General features: G+C 46.6%; 1 protein-coding gene across 3 annotated transcripts; it reads right to left on the bottom strand.

Annotated features, from left to right (window-relative positions):
- Positions 1-3776: 3776 nt before the first annotated feature.
- On the bottom strand, positions 3777-14806 carry DEGS1 (delta 4-desaturase, sphingolipid 1). 3 transcript variants are annotated; one of them, XM_055233818.2, is made up of 3 exons: positions 13764-14806; positions 6834-7576; positions 3777-4879 (listed from the first exon to the last, which is right to left on the bottom strand). In XM_055233818.2, the coding sequence occupies exons 1-3, from the start codon at positions 14101-14103 to the stop codon at positions 4733-4735; spliced, it is 1230 nt and encodes a 409-aa protein (XP_055089793.2). In that variant the 5' UTR covers positions 14104-14806; the 3' UTR covers positions 3777-4732. The 3 variants fall into 3 exon arrangements, with proteins under 3 accessions (XP_055089793.2, XP_055089791.1, XP_055089792.1); XM_055233816.2 differs by having other exon boundaries at positions 14128-14806; XM_055233817.2 differs by lacking the exon at positions 3777-4879 and adding an exon at positions 6051-6116 and having other exon boundaries at positions 14128-14806.
- Between the last annotated feature and the right edge of the window lie 2559 nt (positions 14807-17365).

Genomic DNA, 17365 nt, shown 5'->3' with positions numbered 1-17365 from the left:
TCCCAGCACTAGAGCATTAGCTTCTTAATTTGGGGCGACATTTTGTCTTTGTATCCTCACTGCCTAGTGCAAGCCTGCCAAAAGCATCTGTAGAATGAATAAATGAATACATTAATGCATTTTTTGCATGGATTTAAACATTAATGTTTCATATTTGAATTTTAGATTCAGGAGTTGGAAAAAAATGGAGACCTAGCCAAAATGCTGGCATACAGGAAATGGTTAATGAGGCAGAAATAGGAACATGTGTTTTTCATTCTCATTACTGTTCAGGACTAGGCTCATAATGTAAGCCAAATGGAGTATGGTTCAGGGTTTTGGGTCTGGAGTCCACATAGTCTGCATTTCAGGTTCAGTTTCTGCAGTTTACTAAGTGTGACCTTTGGCCAGTTACTTAATCTCTCTAAGCCTTTTCTGTCATCTACAAAATGAAGATATTAATAGTACCACTTATAGCATATAAATGTTGAGACTGAAATACAATAAACTGTGGTTCATACCTGTAATCCCGGCACTTTGGGAGGCCAAGGCGGTTGGATCACTTGAGCTTAGGAGTTTGAGACCAGCCTGGGCAACATAGCGAAACCCTATCTCTACAAAAAATACAAAAATTAGCTAGGTGTGGTGGTTTACACCTGTCGTCAGTCCCAGCTCCTTGGGAGGCTGACGTGGGAGGATTGCTTGACCCTGGGAGGCGGAGATTGCAGTGAGCTGAGATTGCAACACTGCACTCCAGCCTGGGCCACAGAGCAAGACTCTGTCTCAAAAAAACAAAAAACAAAAAAGAAACAACAACAAAAAAGTACAATAGTTCATGTAAAACACTTGGTACAGGGCTCAGTGAAAAGTAAGGATTCTCATTGAATGTCCATTATTTGTAGTATAAAATACTTTTACCTGAAGATTATACAAGTGCCCTCTGTCTTTGTTTTAGAAAAAGCTTCTCAAGTTCAAGGACTCTCCCTGCTGGTCTCTCTCCATTTATCAAGCACTTACTTTAAGTCAAACACCCTGCTAGGTTTGGGAAACAGAAATAAAAGATGTGTCCTGCTCTTAAGGAGTTACAATTTATGGAGAAACGGTGCCTATTTATACAATGGTATGATTAGGGCCATGAAGAGATAATCATTGGTTCTCAAAGTCAAAAAAAATTGACACCTGACCTGCTGGGGACTGGGGGTGGGTAACAGAAGGCTGGTGTGAGCCTTGAAGGTGTGAAGCTTTGAACCAGAAGAGAAACAGAGAAAGGAGTTTATACAGAAGGGAGAACTCATGCAAAGCTATTGAGTGATTTCTCAGGACTGTGACACGGGGTCTCGCTCTGTCACCCAGGCTGGAGTGTAATGGCGTGCAATTTCAGTTCACTGCAACCTCCACCTCCTGGGTTCAAGAAGCAAAACTCCAGCCGTGGACAGTGGCTCAGGCCTGTAATCCCAGCACTTTGGGAGGCCGAGGCGGGCGGATCACAAGGTCAGGAGATTGAGACCATCCTGGCTAACACGGTGAAACCCCATCTTTACTAAAAATACAAAAAATTAGCTGGGAGTGGTGGCGGGCACCTGTAGTCCCAGCTACTTGGGAGGCTGAGGCGGGAGAATGGTGTGAACCCGGGAGGCCGAGCTTGCAGTGAGCTGAGATCGTGCCACTGCACTCCAGCCTGGGCGACAGAGCAAGACTCCATCTCAAAAAAAAAGAAAAAAGAAAAAAAGAAATGAAACTCCTACCTCGCCTCCTGAGTAGCTTAGGACCACAGATGCACACAACACCAGGCCCGGCTAATTTTGTTTGGACTTATTCTTTAGAGGTTACGGGGCCCAGCCTTCTTACTGCCCAGATTGGTAGATCTCTTAAAGAATGGATCGAGTTGGCAGATGGGAACCAGAATAATTGGGATGCCTGCTACGAAGACTGAAACTTCCATTCAGGAAAGAAGTGGTTATGTAAGTGGAGACTGGAGTTTTGGAGAGGGATGACAACCCACTCTGTCATCCAGCAGGTAGTGAGAGGTCTGAAGTGATCATTTGGAGGTTTTCAGCATTTACATGGCAGCTGCCGCCATTGGCTAGAGTTCTTTTTGTTGTTGTTGTTTTTTGAGACATTGTCTCGCTTTGTCGCCCAGGCTGGAGTGCAGTGGCGCAATCTCGGCTCACTGCAAGCTCCGCCTCCTGGGTTCATGCCATTCTCCTGCCTCAGCCTCCCGAGTAGCTGGGACTACAGGCGCCGCCACCACGCCCGGCTAATTTTTTGTATTTTTCAGTAGAGACGGGGTTTCACCGTATTGGCCAGGATGGTCTTGATTTCCTGACCTCATGATCCGCCCGCCTTGGCCTCCCAAAGTGGTGGGATTACAGGCTTGCGGCACCGCGCCTGGCTTTTTTTTTTTTTTGGAGACATTGTCTTGCTCTGTCGCCCAGACTGGAGTGCAGGGCGTGATCCTGCTCACTGCAACCTTTGCCTCCTGGGTTCAAGCGATTCTCCTGCCTCAGCCTCCCAAGTAGCAGGCACATGCCACCACGCCCAGATAATTTTGTGCTTTTTTTAGTAGAGACAGGGTTTCATCATATTGGTCAGGTTAGTCTTGAACTCCTGACCTCGTGATCCACCTGCTTCAGCCTCCCAAAAGTGCTGGGATGACAGCCACCACGCCCGGTGCCATCGGCCAGAGTTCTATAGACTTGATGGGAGTACATGATCTCTATGCTCTAGCATCAAATCCAGGGGTACGTTTTGCAAATACTTTAATCACTGAGTAAAATCTGAATTGTAAACTTGGTTCTATTGTCACTCTTTGTTCTTTGAGTAACAGATTAGAAGATACTAGGAATTTTCCTAGGCAAGGGGGTCAGGAAGGGAAAGCAAAGTATTTTGGTGATGAAATGAGGTCTGTGAGGCAAGCCTGGCAGTCCCACAGAGGATTCTACTCCTCACCCCACCCTCAGCAGTCTGGGTGTTGTTTTATTCTTTATGAAACTGCACTGTAGCCAACTTTTTTTTTTTTTTTTTTTTAGAGGGTGTTTGTCACCCAAGCTGGAGTGTAGTAGTGTGATCATGGCTCATTGTAGCCTCAATCTCAGCCTCCCGAGTAGCTGTGACTACAGGTGCACACCACCACACCACTCTATTTTTTGAAAAGATGGGGGCCAGACACAGCAGCTCATGCCTGTAATCCCAGCACTTTGGGAGGCCAAGTCAGGCAGATCACCTGAGATCAGGAGTTCGAGACCAGCCTGGCCAACATAGTGAAAACCTGTCTCTACTAAAAATACAACAACAAAAAAATTAGCTGGGCATGGTTGTGCACGCCTGTGATCCCAGTTACTCAGGAAGCTGAGGCAGGAAAATTGCTTGAACCCAGGAGGCAGAGGTTGTGGTGAGCCAAGATCGTGCCACTGCACTCCAGCCTGGGCAACACAGCAAGACTCCATTTCAAAAAATAAAAAAAGATGGGGTCTCACTATGTTGCCCAGGCTGGTCTCAAACTCCTGGTCTCAAGCGATCCTCCTGCCTCAGCTTTCCAAAGTATGGAATTACAGGTGTGAACCACCACACCCAGCTGCTGATGTATTTTTAAAATAATTCACCATATTACACTAAACGTATCCAAGTGACATATTTGAGGTAAGCAAGACTGCTGACATAACAGCCCATGCTACCAGCTACTTGAGACCAACGATCTACCATCAGACCACAGCCAGTTCCCACCGCAGTGAAATAACATGAAAGTCTTTATAAATTGAGCAGTTTCTAAGTGAGAGTCAACACACCTGAAAAATGAATTTGAATGGTGGAAATTCAGTAAGTACTTTATTTATGAGTAAGGCTGTACAGGATTCAGCAGTATGTAATTCGGGTCCCATATAGAAGTTAAAATTTTTAAATGAGTAATTCAGCTTACAGGGAAATATATTTTCATCTCCATCTTTTATGCTATATCATACCTCAGGCTTTTTAAAAATTATTTTTGAGATGAAATTTTAAAGTTCCCCCAGTACCCAGGTTACCATATTATAAAGATAGTGAAATACAAAAATGTAACAAATACTAACACACTGTGATTAATAGCTGTTTATTAGCTTTTTAATAAAGCAAAACTTTATAGTGAAATAAACTAGAGATAGCTTTTTATTTTTTATATATATTTATTTATTTTTGAGATGGGGTCTTGCTCTGTTGCCCAGGCTGGAGTACAGTGGCACAATCTTGGCTCACTGCAGCCTCTGCCACCGCCTCCTGGGTTCAAGCAATTCTCCCACCTCAGCCTCCCATGTAGCTGGGATTACAGGCATGCGCCGCCACGCCCGGCTAATTTTTGCATTTTTAGTAGAGATGGGGTTTCACCATGTTGGCCAGGCTGATCTCGAACTCCTGACCTCAGGTGATCCACCCACCTTGGCCTCCCAAAGTGCTGGGATTACAGGCATGAGCCACCGTGCCTGGCGAAATAGCTTTTTAAAAGCTTTTTAAATGATATGCTTATAAAATGACAGACATGAGTGAAATATCCTCAATGACAATAATACACAAGTCACAAGTTTCCTGTGAGTGAAGCTGAGCAGTACAGAGTCAGGCTGACTGTTTAAGAGCCAGATTCACTTCTTGATATCACCGAGCTCTTACTCTGAAATTGTGCCAGGGGAGCTTCTAAGCATCACTGGTCTCAAGTTTAATAATGCAAAAATTCCATTTTATCATCTAAAGTTTTGGAGAGGAATCCCTTTGGCACTAATGATATTTACTCCAGCACCATCTCTCCTTTTTGGTGCCTCTTCATTCTTGAGTAGGGACTTATTGTATCATCCATCACAAAATCATATAGTACTTTTATCCAGGAATTGTAGTGAGGGAGGTTGTCATAGTATTCAGCTGCTATTTTCCTCACCTAGAAGGGAAAAAATACAGCAAGATTAAAAATGAGTGTTACTAGGTTCTTTCAAAGATGACTCATGAATGGTTGACACAAACACTGAGATGGGAAACCATGAGACCTGCCTCCCTCCTCTTAAAAAAAAAAAAAAAAAAAAGCAGCAGCAGCAGCTGAGGGAATTCTAAACAAAAAGCAGTCTACATTTCAGCAGCAGTTGAATACACTCGACCCTCTAGGACTCTCTCCCATCACATTCCAAGGGACTAAATATCTGGCTTATTTGTAAAATTAACAACAAATACATACAATCAGATTAACTGGATATTATTAAAGAATGTACTGCATGGATGACACCGTAGAATATAAAGGCAACATCTGATCCCTGCCATCCAGGAACTTACAAATACTAATAAATTGTGGCATGCTAATTAGATAGAAATTAAGCACTTGGCTGGGTGCGGTGGCTCACACCTGTAATCCCAGGACTTTGGGAAGCCGAGGCAGGTGGATCACCTGAGGTCAGGCGTTCGAGACCAGCCTGACCAATATGGTGAAACCCCATCTCTACTAAAAATATATGAAAATTATCCAGACATGGTGGCGTGTGCCTGTAGTCCCAGCAACTCAGGAGGCTGAGACAGGAGAACTGTTTGAACTTGGAGGTGGAGGTTGCAGTGAGCCGAGATTGTGCCACTGCACTCCAGCCTGGGTGAGAGAGACTCCATCTCAAAAAAAAAAAAAAAAAAAAAATTAAGCACTTACCAAGTGTGCAATTCTGCCATCTCAAGTTAAAAATGTCTTTACATCTCAAGTTAAAAAACTATCTGGATGGGCACAGTGGCTCGTATGTATAATCCCAGCATTTTAGAAGGCAGGAGAATCACTTGAGCCCAGGAATTTGAGACCAGCCTGGGCAACACAGGGAAACCCATCTCTCTCTCTCTCTTTTTTTTTGAGATGGAGTTTCACTCTGTCATCCAGGCTGGAGTGCAGTAGCACAATCTCGGCTCACTGCAACCTCCACTGCCCAAGTTCAAGCGCTTCTCCTGCCTCAGCCTCCTGAGTAGCTGGGACTATAGGCGCCCGCCACCATGCCCAGCTAATTTTTTTGTATTTTTAGTAGAGACAGGCTTTCACTATGTTGGCCAGGCTGGTCTCGAACTCCTGACCTCAGATGATCCACACACCTAGGCTTCCCAAAGTGCTGGGATTACAGGTGTGAGCCACTGCACCCATCCAGGAAACCCCATCTCTACCAAAATGCTAAAAATTTTAAAAATTTTAACAAACCATTTGGAGGATTAAAAGAAATTATTTAAAAAATCAGCCTGTCATAGCTTGTGCCTGTAGTCCTAGCTACTTGGGAGGCTGAGGCAGGAGGATCACTTGAATCCAGGAGTTTGAGACCAGCCTGACCAACACAGCAAGACCCTGCCTCTACAAAAAATAAAAAATTAGCCAGGCATGGTAGCACGTGCCTATAATCCTGCCTACTCAGGAGGCTGCGGTGGGAGGATCGCTTGAACCCAGGAGTTGAGGCTGCAGTGAGCTATCGCACCACTGCACTCTAGACTAGGTGACAGGGCGAGACCCTGTCTCTAAAAAAATAAAATTAAAAATAAATCCTAAGTGTAACCACTAAGCTTAAGGACCCAAGAGTGAACCCTTTGTTCTTGCTATTTTTTTTTTTTTTTTTTAATGAGCTGCTTGGACTGACAAAATACTAGCCTGGCCAACATGGCGAAACCCCATCTCTACTAAAAATACAAAAATTAGCTGGGCGTGGTAGCATGCGCCTGTAATCCCAACTACTTGGGAGACTGAGGCATGAGAATCGCTTGAACCTGGGAGGTGGAGGTTACAGTGAGCCGAGATTGTGCCACTGCCCGCCAGCCTGGGCGACTGAGTGAGACATCGTCTCAAAAAACAAAAAAACGAAATTAGAATATGTATCAAATCCTTTACTTACCAGTGGAAGACTTTTTCCAGGAATGTTGGGGAAGTCATGATGTTCATTATGATAACCCACATTGAAGGTAAGTAAATTCAGAGGCCCATAATATGAGTAAGTTTCATGACCCTTTAAGAACATGTAATGCTCAGCTATAAAATGTCCAGAAATTGGGTGCAAACCCAGGCCAAGTAAAGATGCTGCCAACATGTAGACTAAGGATTTAATTCCCAAAAAGTAATAAATTAAAATGTCAAAAGTGACCTGGGCCATGGTATTGATAACTTCCAGATAAGTAATTGGTTTGGGGTTGATGAACAGAGGTCGAAAGGCATAAAAAAGAGGCTGAAGAATAACCCATATAAACTTTCTGAAAGCGGTACAGAAGAACCAGCCCTCAAAATTGGTAGGAATATCTACATCGACGCCATCAGCTCCAAGGTACCGATGATGATCCATGTGATACCTCTTAAAGGAAATTGAATATGGAATCCCAATAGGAAGATTAGCAAACATTCCAAACCAGCGATTCCACATTGCTTTGCAGTTGCCAAAGGCAGCATTGTGGGCAATCTCATGAATAGCCAGAGTCATTGAGTGGTTAATGCAACTGCCAAACGCATAGGCCCCAAATATGACCCATTTCCAGTCCAAGTCTTTTACTATGTAAAATGCAGCCAACTGGGTGAGAACCATCATAATTATAATCCATATCAAATTGGGATCAGGTTTCATCAAGGACTTTATCTCTGGATACTTTGCTGTAAAGAAAAAACAAAAAAACAGGAACTAAGAAAAGTATGTAATAGTTCAGCAATTATAATTAAATTAACACCAATTAAACTAACACATTAAATTTGTTCTGTAAATCATATTCCCTTTACTGGAGACTTTAGTGGGTATTTAATAACACGAGGAAGGATTCTACTAGCAAAGTTATGAAATATCATGTCACAATAATTTGAGAATTTATGCAGGAAAAATTAGCCTCAAAGTTTAGAAGTTTCACATTCTTTATATTAAAATGTGTTATTTCTGTGTTTAGACAGAGGTACAGCATTCTTACCTTATATAAAACGATTAAATTAACACATCTGACAAAGGATAGAATATAATATACATTTTGTAGTTACCCTAAAATCATGAAACTGGTATTCACAGTTCTCTCAGACAAATCAACATGCTCCAAGTAATTCTGTACTGAATTTTCCAAAAATTGTAATAGTATATAAAAACCAATACTACAGGCTACCAATATAATCAGGGAAAGAACAGTCCTTTCAACAAATGGTGCTAGACCGACTTGTTACCAACAGGCAAAAGAATGGATTCAGACCCCTACCTTACACCATACACAAAAATGAACTCAACACAGATCACAGACCCAAATTTATAAGAAAATTATGGCTGGGCACGGTGGCTCACGCTTGTAATCCCAGCACTTTGGGAGGCCGAGGCGGGTGGATCACGAGGTCAGGAGATCGAGACCATGGTGAAACCCCGTCTCTACTAAAAATACAAAAAATTAGCCGGGCGTGGTGGCGGGCGCCTGTAGTCCCAGCTACTCGGAGAGGCTGAGGCAGGAGAATGGCGTGAACCCGGGAGGTGGAGCTTGCAGTGAGCCGAGATTGCGCCACTGCACTCCAGCCTGGGCGACAGAGCAAGACTCCATCTCAAAAAAAAAAAAAAAAAAAAAAAAAAAAAAAAAAAAAAAAAAAAAAAAAAAGAAAATTATAAAACTCTGATAAGAAAACATAGAAATAAATCTTCATGGCCTTTGTGGTTTCTTAGATACTATAACAAGTACAAGTGACAAAAGAAAACAGAAATCGGTCTGCGTCAAAAACTTTTCTGTTAAACCTGATACTGTCAAGAAAGTGAAAAGACAATCCACAGAAGCGGGGTTATGTTTGCAAGTCATGTATCTCATAAGGGACCTATATCCAGAATATATGAAGAACTCTTACAACTAATAATCCAATTAAAAAATGGGCAAAGGATCTGAACAGACTTTTTTTCAAAAGATATGGAAAGTCAAGAAACACATGAAAGATGCTCAACATCGTTAGTCATTAGGAAAGTGCAAACTGAAACCATAGATACCACTTCACACTCACTAGGATGACTATAATAAAAAACGGTAGGTAAAAACCAGGATGTGGAGAAATTAGAACCCTCATACTTTGCTAGTGGGAAGGTAAAATGGTGCAGCTGCTTTGTAAAACTGTAGAGCAGTTCCTCAAAATGTTAAACACCTGGTATATCCATACAAAAGAATATTATTCAGCCACAAAAGGCAATCATACATTGACACATGCTACAAGGAATCATACACTGACACATGCTACAACATGAATGAACCTTAAAATATTTAGAGACGGGTTCTACCTCTGTCACTCAGGCTGAAGTACAGTGGTGCCATCATAGCTCACCACAGCCTGGACTCCAGTGATCCTCCTGCCTCAGTCACCCTAGTAGCTGGGACTACACCCTCAGTCACCCTAGTAGCTGGGACTACAGGAGCATGCCACTGTGCCCAGCTAAAATATTATGCTAATGGCTGGATGCAGTGGCTCACACCTATAATGCCAGCACTCTGAGAGGCCAAGGCAGGAGGATCACTTGAGCCCAGGAATTCAAGATCAGCCTGGGCAACATAACAGGACCCTATCTCTACAAAAAAAAAAAAAATTAAAAAAATTTATATTGGCCGGGCACGGTGGCTCATGCCTGTAATCCCAGCACTTTGGGAGGCCGAGGCGGGCGGATCACGAGATCAAGACCATCCTGGCTAACACGGTGAAACCCCGTCTCTACTAAAAATACAAAAAAAAAAAAATTAGCCGGGCGAGGTGGCGGGCGCCTGTAGTCCCAGCTACGTGGGAGGCTGAGGCAGGAGAATGGCGTGAATCCCGGGGGTCGGAGCCTGCAGTGAGCCGAGATCGCGCCACTGCACTCCAGCCTGGGTGAAAGAGCGAGACTCCGTCTCAAAAAAAAAAAAAAAAAAAATGTATATTATGCTAAGTGAAAGCCAATCATAAAAGATGAGGTATTTTATGATTTCATGTATATGAAATGTCCAGAATAAGCAAATCTATAGGCCACAAAGTAGATAGTGGTTACCTTGGTAGAAGCAGGGGATATGAGGGACTGCTAATGAGTACAGGGTTTCTTTTTGTGATGATGAAATGTTCTAAAGTTATATGGTGGTGACAGCTGCACAACTTAGTGAATATACTAAAAAATACTGAACTGTACACTTTAAAAAAAATTAGCCAGGTGAGGTGGCACAAGCCTGTAGTCCCAGCTACTTAGGGTGCTGAAGCGGGAGCATCACTTGAGCCCAAGAATTTATGATCACACCACCGCACTCCAGCCTGGGCAACAGAGTGAGACTCTGTCTCAAAAAATAAAACATTAAAAAACTATCATGTTTTCACATGATAGTGAAGGAAGCATTTCTTGTGATTTATTCTTTTTTTTTGAGACAGAGTCTCGCTCTGTTGCTCAGGCTGGAGTGTAATGGTGAGATCTCGGCTCACTGCACCCTCTGCCTCCTGGGTTCAAGCAATTCTCTTGCCTCAGCCTTCCCAGTAGCTGGGATTACAGGTGCCCACCACCACACCCAGCTAATTTTTGTATTTTTAGTAGAGACGGGGTTTCACCATGTTGGCCAGACTGGTCTTGAACTCCTAACCTCAGGTGACCTGCCCGCCTCAGCCACCCAAGGGCTGGGATTAACAGCCATGAGTCACCCAGCCCGGCTCATCCTCACTAATTTCAAACAGATGCCTTATAAATGAACTTTTAATATGAACTCTAAATGTTAACTTAAAGTGTACAATTGTTGGTTGTTCTATCAGGCCCCTTCCCTCCCCTGCCAAAAAACTCAACACTTCAGAAAGCTCTCTTATCATTTGTGTATAATTTAAACAAATCTAAAGATTCTTATCTTTCTACAGGTTATTCCATCTCCCACGCTGAAACAGAACATGGGTCAGTATTTACACCTGCATGGAAAACATTGCATTTTCATTGAGAAATATGTAGTCCTTTTTTTTTTTTTTGAGACAGAGGCTCACTCTGTCGCCCAGGCTGGAGTGCAGTGGCGTGATCTCAGCTCACTGCAAGCTCCGCCTACTGGGTTCACGCCATTCTCCTGCCTCAGCCTCCTGAGTAGTTGGGACTACAGGTGCATGCCGCCACGCCCGGCTAATTTTTTGTATTTTTAGTAGAGATGGGGTTTCACCATGTTAGCCAGGATGGTCTCTATCTCCTGACCTCATGATCCGCCCACCTCAGCCTCCCAAAGTGCTGGGATTACAGGCGTGGGCCACCGCACCCGGCCAAGAAATATGTAGTCCTTTTACTTTCCCAGTGAAATGGTTCACTGATAAGTTTGTGGGGGAAAAAAGGCTCAGTGTGAGGTAAGTATCAATCAGCACCTTCTTACTTCCTTCATCTCTTTTTTTTTTAAGACAGTCTCACTCTGTTGCCCATGCTGGAATGCAGTGGGGCAATCATGGCTCACTGCAGCCTGTACCTCCCCAGCTCAAGCAATCCTCCCACCTCAGCCTTCTGCGTAGCTGGGACCACAGGCACACGCCGCCACGCCCCGCTAATTTAATTTTTTTTTTTTTTTTGTAGAGATGGGGTTTCGCCATGTTGCCCAGGTTGGCCTCGAACTCCTGAGTTCAAGTGTTCCTCTAGCCTCAGCCTTCTGAGTAGCAGGACAGGCGTGCACACCTAGCTAATTTTTTAATTTTTTGTGCAGATGGGGCTGTTCTGAACTGGCCTCAAGCGATCTTCTTGCCTCAGCTTCTCAAAGTGCTGGGATTACAGGCAAAAAAAAGCCACCATACCCATCCTGATTTTCAGAATATTAAATAGCTCAGTTTCAGTATTCCAGAGTTGGTTTTTACACAGGTAGGACACTAGATTATTCCTATGTAACATGTAGATAAGGCATTGATAAAATATATCATATGTGGCCTGGCAGGGTGGCTCATGCCTGTAATCCCAGCACTTTGGGAGGCCATGGCAGGCGGATCATCTGAGACCAGCCTGGCCAATGTGGCAAAACCCTGTGTCTACTAAAAATAAAAATAGAAAAACTTAGCCAGGCGTGGTGGCGGGCGTCTGTAATCCCAGTTACTCGGGAGACTGGGGCAGGCAGAAGTGCTTGAACCCGGGAGGCAGAGGTTGCAGTGAGCCGAGATTGGGCCACTGCATTCCAGCCTGGGTGACAAGAGTGAGGCTCCTCTCAAAAAAGTATCATGCTATCTCATATCAAGTATGTGTAAGTGATTTGCCAAACAAATTACTACTGGCAGGCTGAGGTATGCGGATCACTTGAACCCAGGCTGCAGTGATCATCATGCCTGTGAACAGCCACTGCACTCCAGCTTGGGCAACAGAGCAAGACCCTGTCTCTAACGGAGTGTAGGGGAGGAAGAACAGGAGGAAGGGAATTCAAGAACCCAAAGTTATCGGGTGCGGTGGCTTATGCCTTTAAAATCCCAGCACTTTGGGAGGCCAAAGCGGACGGATTGCTTGAGCCCAGGAGTTCAAGACCAGCCTGGGTAACACAGAGAAACCCATCTCTACAAAAAATAGAAAAATCAACCGGGCATGGTGGTGTGCGCTGGTGGTCCCAGCTACTTGCTTTTTCTTTTCACTGGGCAATTGAATGTTGAGAAGAAAAACTAAGGAAATACTGTATATAAGGAATAATTTCTCATGTTCAACTCACCATCTGTTTCCTCAATTAAAAAAAATTGTGTGTGTGTGTAAACGGGGGGGTCTCACTGTTGCTCAGGATGGTCTCGAACTCCTGGGCTGAAGCGATCCTCCCGCCTCGGCCTCCCGAAGTGCTGGGATTACAGGCCTGGGCTACCATGACCGGTCCCCGTTTCCTCAATTTTTGAAGAAACAGCAGGGGTTAAAAAGCTCGTGCTCTGGCGGGGCACGGTGGTTCACGCCTGTAATCTCAAGACTTTGGGAGGCCAAGGCGGGTGGATCACCTAAGGTCAGGAGTTCGAGACAAGCCTGGCCAACATGGTGAAACCCCGTCTCCAACCAAAAAAAATACAAAAATTAGCCAGGCGTGGTGGTGGGCACCTGTAATCCCAGCTACTCAGGAGGCTGAGACAGAAGAATCGCTTGAACCCAGGAGACAGAGGTTGCAGCGAGTGGAGATCGCCACTGCATTCCAGCCTGAACAACAGAGTGAGACTCAGTCTCAAAAAACAAACAAACAAACAAAAAACAAACACGTGCTCTGGAAGAGCCAACCGAATGCGCATTAGAATCCCACTCGCATTTAGTCACCCGTTCTTATTTCATTTTTTAAAACAGCGATAATACCAACCTAGTAGAATTACCAAGAGGATGAAATTGGGTAATGTTTGTAAAGCATTCCACGCAATCCCTAGCATATTAGAAGTAGCCTGGGAGAGATGTGCATTTTCTATGTAACACAGAAGGCCCGAATCCTCTGGCGAGTTAAGGCCTCTCAATTAGCTGTCAGGGTACCAGCAGGCCACGCCACATATTTTCCTTATTTGGCAAGTCTTCCATTTTCAGTCTTTTCATCCACAAAACCGTGATGGATGAAAAATGTCTACGAATCCGCCGTTCTTACGTCCCAGACTTGTCGTGAGGATCAATGGGACAAGCGGCGTGAACCGACCAGGGCCCATCAAGTCCGAAAAGCCCCGGGGGGCATAGGGAGGGGCGCCGGCCCCCCAAACGGGCCCAAGGCCGGGACTGCGGCAGCCCCCGCCAGTACTGCCGGCCGGCGCCCGACACCCTGAGCAGGGCTCGCTGGTAGGCCCCGGGATGCCCAGGACCACACCCTGCCTAGCACTCGGGCAGCCCCAGCGCCAGCACCCGCTCACCTCGGCCCGCTCCGGAGGAGAGGGAGGAGGGAAAGGAAAGGGCGCCCACCTGAGAGCACAGGAATCTTCCAGCGAGAAGATCTACCCAAGGCTGGCGCAGCCGGGGACACCCTTCGCCCCAACCGGCCGGCGTGGGCCTGGCGGGGACTCCCGCGCTCGGGGACGCGCCTGAGCCTCTTCGCGGAAGGGTCGGAGCTGCGCGGCCCCGAGGACCCGTCCCTCCCCCCGCGCCTCGCCCAGCCTCTCCCGCGCTGACCCGCGGGCTGGCGGCCCGAGCGGCGGCGGGACGCGACGGGGAGCAGGCTGCTAACGGGCCTCCGGCGCCCACGGCCACGCAGGGCCCGGGAGGGGAGAGCGCGCCCCGGCGCCGGGAGGCCACGCACGCACATAACGGGGCGCCCGCTGGCCCTCACCCAGGATCTCCCGGCGCCGGTCGGCGTGGGGCTGGTCGGTGTAGACCCACTCGAAGTCTTCCCGCGAGACGCGGCTCCCCATGGTGGCGGCGGTGGCTTGCAGACTAGCTGTCGGCTCTCGCTCCCGGCCGGCTGCTCAGAGGTGGCGGCGGCGGCTCCCCGGCTCGTGTGGTGTCGGCCGGCTGTGGCGGAGCGCGGAGACTGAGGCGTGGGCGGAGTCCTGAGGCCCCGCCCCTCCCGGCCCGCCCGCCTTGCTGGGTGGAGGGCGCGTGGCTCTCCCAGGCCCCCGTGCGGGGCCGGCTCTCAGCGATTCTGGGACGCGGGGTTCAGAGCTTCGGTGACTCGGCCACCATTCAGGATGCCGCGTTCTTGCGAGTCCCCGCCCCTGCGGCCTGCTGCGCCGGAGCCCGGAGAAGATGAAAAAGGAAGGAAAGGTCTCAAGTGAGATAAACCTGCCGCCTTAACGCCTCCGCGAGCGGAGCACCGGGCATGGCTGCGGTCACACCGAGTCTGGAGGCGCCGGAGCCCTTCTTAAATGGCAGCTGGCCTAAGTTTTGTTTAATTTTTAAAAAGCAAATTAGCCATTGAGTCATATTTCGCTGCCTTGTGGAAATAATACCTCAGGGAAAAAATGCAGAGTGCGTGACTATTAAAAGCTAATCAAATAAAAAGAAAACACCACTATTAAGAGAGGGGGAGATGATATGAGATTTGTTGTTGTGCTTGGATTATTCTAGTGTGACCACTTCTGTTTTTTTTTTTTTTTTTTTTTGAGACGGAGTCTTTCTCTGTCCCCCAGGCTGGAGTGCAGTGGCGCGATCTCGGCTCACTGCAAGCTCCGCCTCCCGGGTTCACGCCATTCTCCTGCCTCAGCCTCCCGAGTAGCTGGGATTACAGGCGCCTGCCACCACGCCCGGCTAATTTTTTGTATTTTTAGTAGAGACGGGGTTTCACCGTGTTAGCCAGGATGGTCTTGATCTCCTGACCTCGTGATCCGCCTGCCTCGGCCTCCCAAAGTGCTGGGATTACAGGCGTGAGCCACCGCGCCCGGCCGACCACTTCTGTTAAGAGATGATTGCTCAACCTTGCATCTATCTGTCGCAGAAGTAATCAACCACAACCTCTTCCTGAAAGAAAGGTTTTGAAACTAATTTTGTTTCAACATTAGTTACCACGTCTACATCAAAGAGCAACTTAAAGATTACAAAAAGAAGATCACCAAAGCGGGTGTGACTCCTAATCAAAGAACATGCTGTGCACGCACACACGGCACACACACACAAATCTGATCGAGCCCCTAGATCTGACTGCTAATTTATAGAAAATAGAGAGGACATTTGGCCGGGTGCGTGGCTCACGCCTATAATCCCTGCACTCTGGGAGGCCGAGGTGGGTCCATCACCTGAGGATGGGAGTTCGAGACCAGCCTGATCAGGATGGTGAAACCCCGTCTCTACTAAAAATATAAAAATTAGCTGAGTGTGGTGGCAGGCGCCTGTAATCCCAGCTATTCAGGAGGCTGAGGTGGGGGAATAGCTCGAACCTGGGAGGCAGAGCTTGCAGTGAGCTGAGATGGAGCCACTGCACTCCAGCCTGGGGAACAGACAGAGACTCCCTCTCAAGAAAAAAAAAGAAAATAGAAAGGACAGAGGAATGTGTTAAACTAGGCCATGGGGTGAAACTAGCAAGATCCAACTCTGGGAGGCTCTATATAGGCCAATGTCTGGGTTCTCTAATAAATGAAACTCAAGGAAAAAAAAGAAGAGAAACCTGTAGATTAAAAGTTTAAAAGACATACCAACCAATTGCAATGTGTTGACCTTATTTAGATTCTGATTGAAATAGTTTAAAAACATTGACATGAAATAATTGAACTCAAATATCAATTGGATATGTGATGATATTAAGGAATTATGAATTTCTTAAGTGTGATAATAGTATTATGGTTGTAGTGGGTTTTGTTTTTTTGAGACAGAATCTTGCTCTGTTGCCCAGGCTGGAGTGCAGTGGTGGCCTCATGTCTCACTTCAGCCTTGACCTGAGCTTAAGCCATCCTCCCACCCTAGTCTCCCGAGGAGCTGGGATCACAGGCGTGCACCACCATGCCTCGCTACTTTTTTAAATTTTTGGTAGAGACAGGGCCTCACCTTGTTGCCCAGGCTGGTCTCGAACTCTTGGGCTCAAGTGATCTCAAAGTATTGGGATCACAGGCATGAGCTACCACATCCGATCCCAGGAGCATTATTAATAAATCCCTAAGACCCTCTCAGTACATTCACTTCTGAAATAGAGAAGGCCAGCACGGCTGAGACATCTAGCAGAGAAGGCTGTGAGAGCAGAGGGGAGACAGAACAGTGACACCTGGAGTGGAGGCCTGAAGGCTGATCAGAGCCCAGCGAGGGTCATGTCTGCAGGGCGTGCTAGCAAATGCGGGGCTGGGTCAGCCTCCAGAGGGTCCCAGTCTCGAAAAAGGAGTAGGATTTGATGATGGATAGATACACAGGTCTGATCATGCAGGAGCTTTTTAGTTGTTAATGAAACGGTGGAGGAAAAAGAAGGTGGACAGTGTCACCTGGAAAAGGACAGCTTTGTATTTGCCAAGTTTCATCTGGATTGGCAGATGGCACATGAAGCTGATAATTGGACTCAACTCAGGAGGAAGTTTTCAGGTGCTGACAAGTAAATGTATCCCTGCAGTTCAGAACGCAGTTGCTATCACAGGCATGTGTGAACTGGCACACCAGTCCAAAAGCAGGCCAGGTACGGAGGCTCACGTCTGTAGTCTGAGCACTTTGGGAGGCCGAGGTAGGGGGATCGCTTGAGGGCAGGGGTTCGGGACAAGCCTGGGCAACATGACGAAAACCCACCTCTATAAAAAATACAAAAATTATGCCAGGTGTGGTGGCTCATGCCTGTAATCCCAGCATTTTGGGAGGCCGAGGCAGTCGGATCACAAGATCAGGAGATCCAGACCATCCTGGCTAACACGGTGAAACCCCATCTCTACTAAAAATACAAAAAAATTAGCCGGGCATGGTAGGGGGCACCTGTAGTCCCAGCTACTTGGGGGGCTGAGGCAGGAGGATGCATGAACCCGGGAGGCAGAGCTTGCAGTGAGCCAAGATCGCACCACTGCACTCCAGCCTGGGCGACAGAGCGAGACTCTGTCTCAAAAACAAAAAACAAAAAACAAAAAATTTAACTGGGCGTGGTGGCCCATGCTTATGGTCCCACCTAA

This window comes from Symphalangus syndactylus, chromosome 19 (genome assembly GCF_028878055.3).
Source record: "Symphalangus syndactylus isolate Jambi chromosome 19, NHGRI_mSymSyn1-v2.1_pri, whole genome shotgun sequence".
NCBI lineage: Eukaryota > Metazoa > Chordata > Mammalia > Primates > Hylobatidae > Symphalangus > Symphalangus syndactylus.
This window is presented reverse-complemented; position numbering and strand designations above follow the sequence as displayed.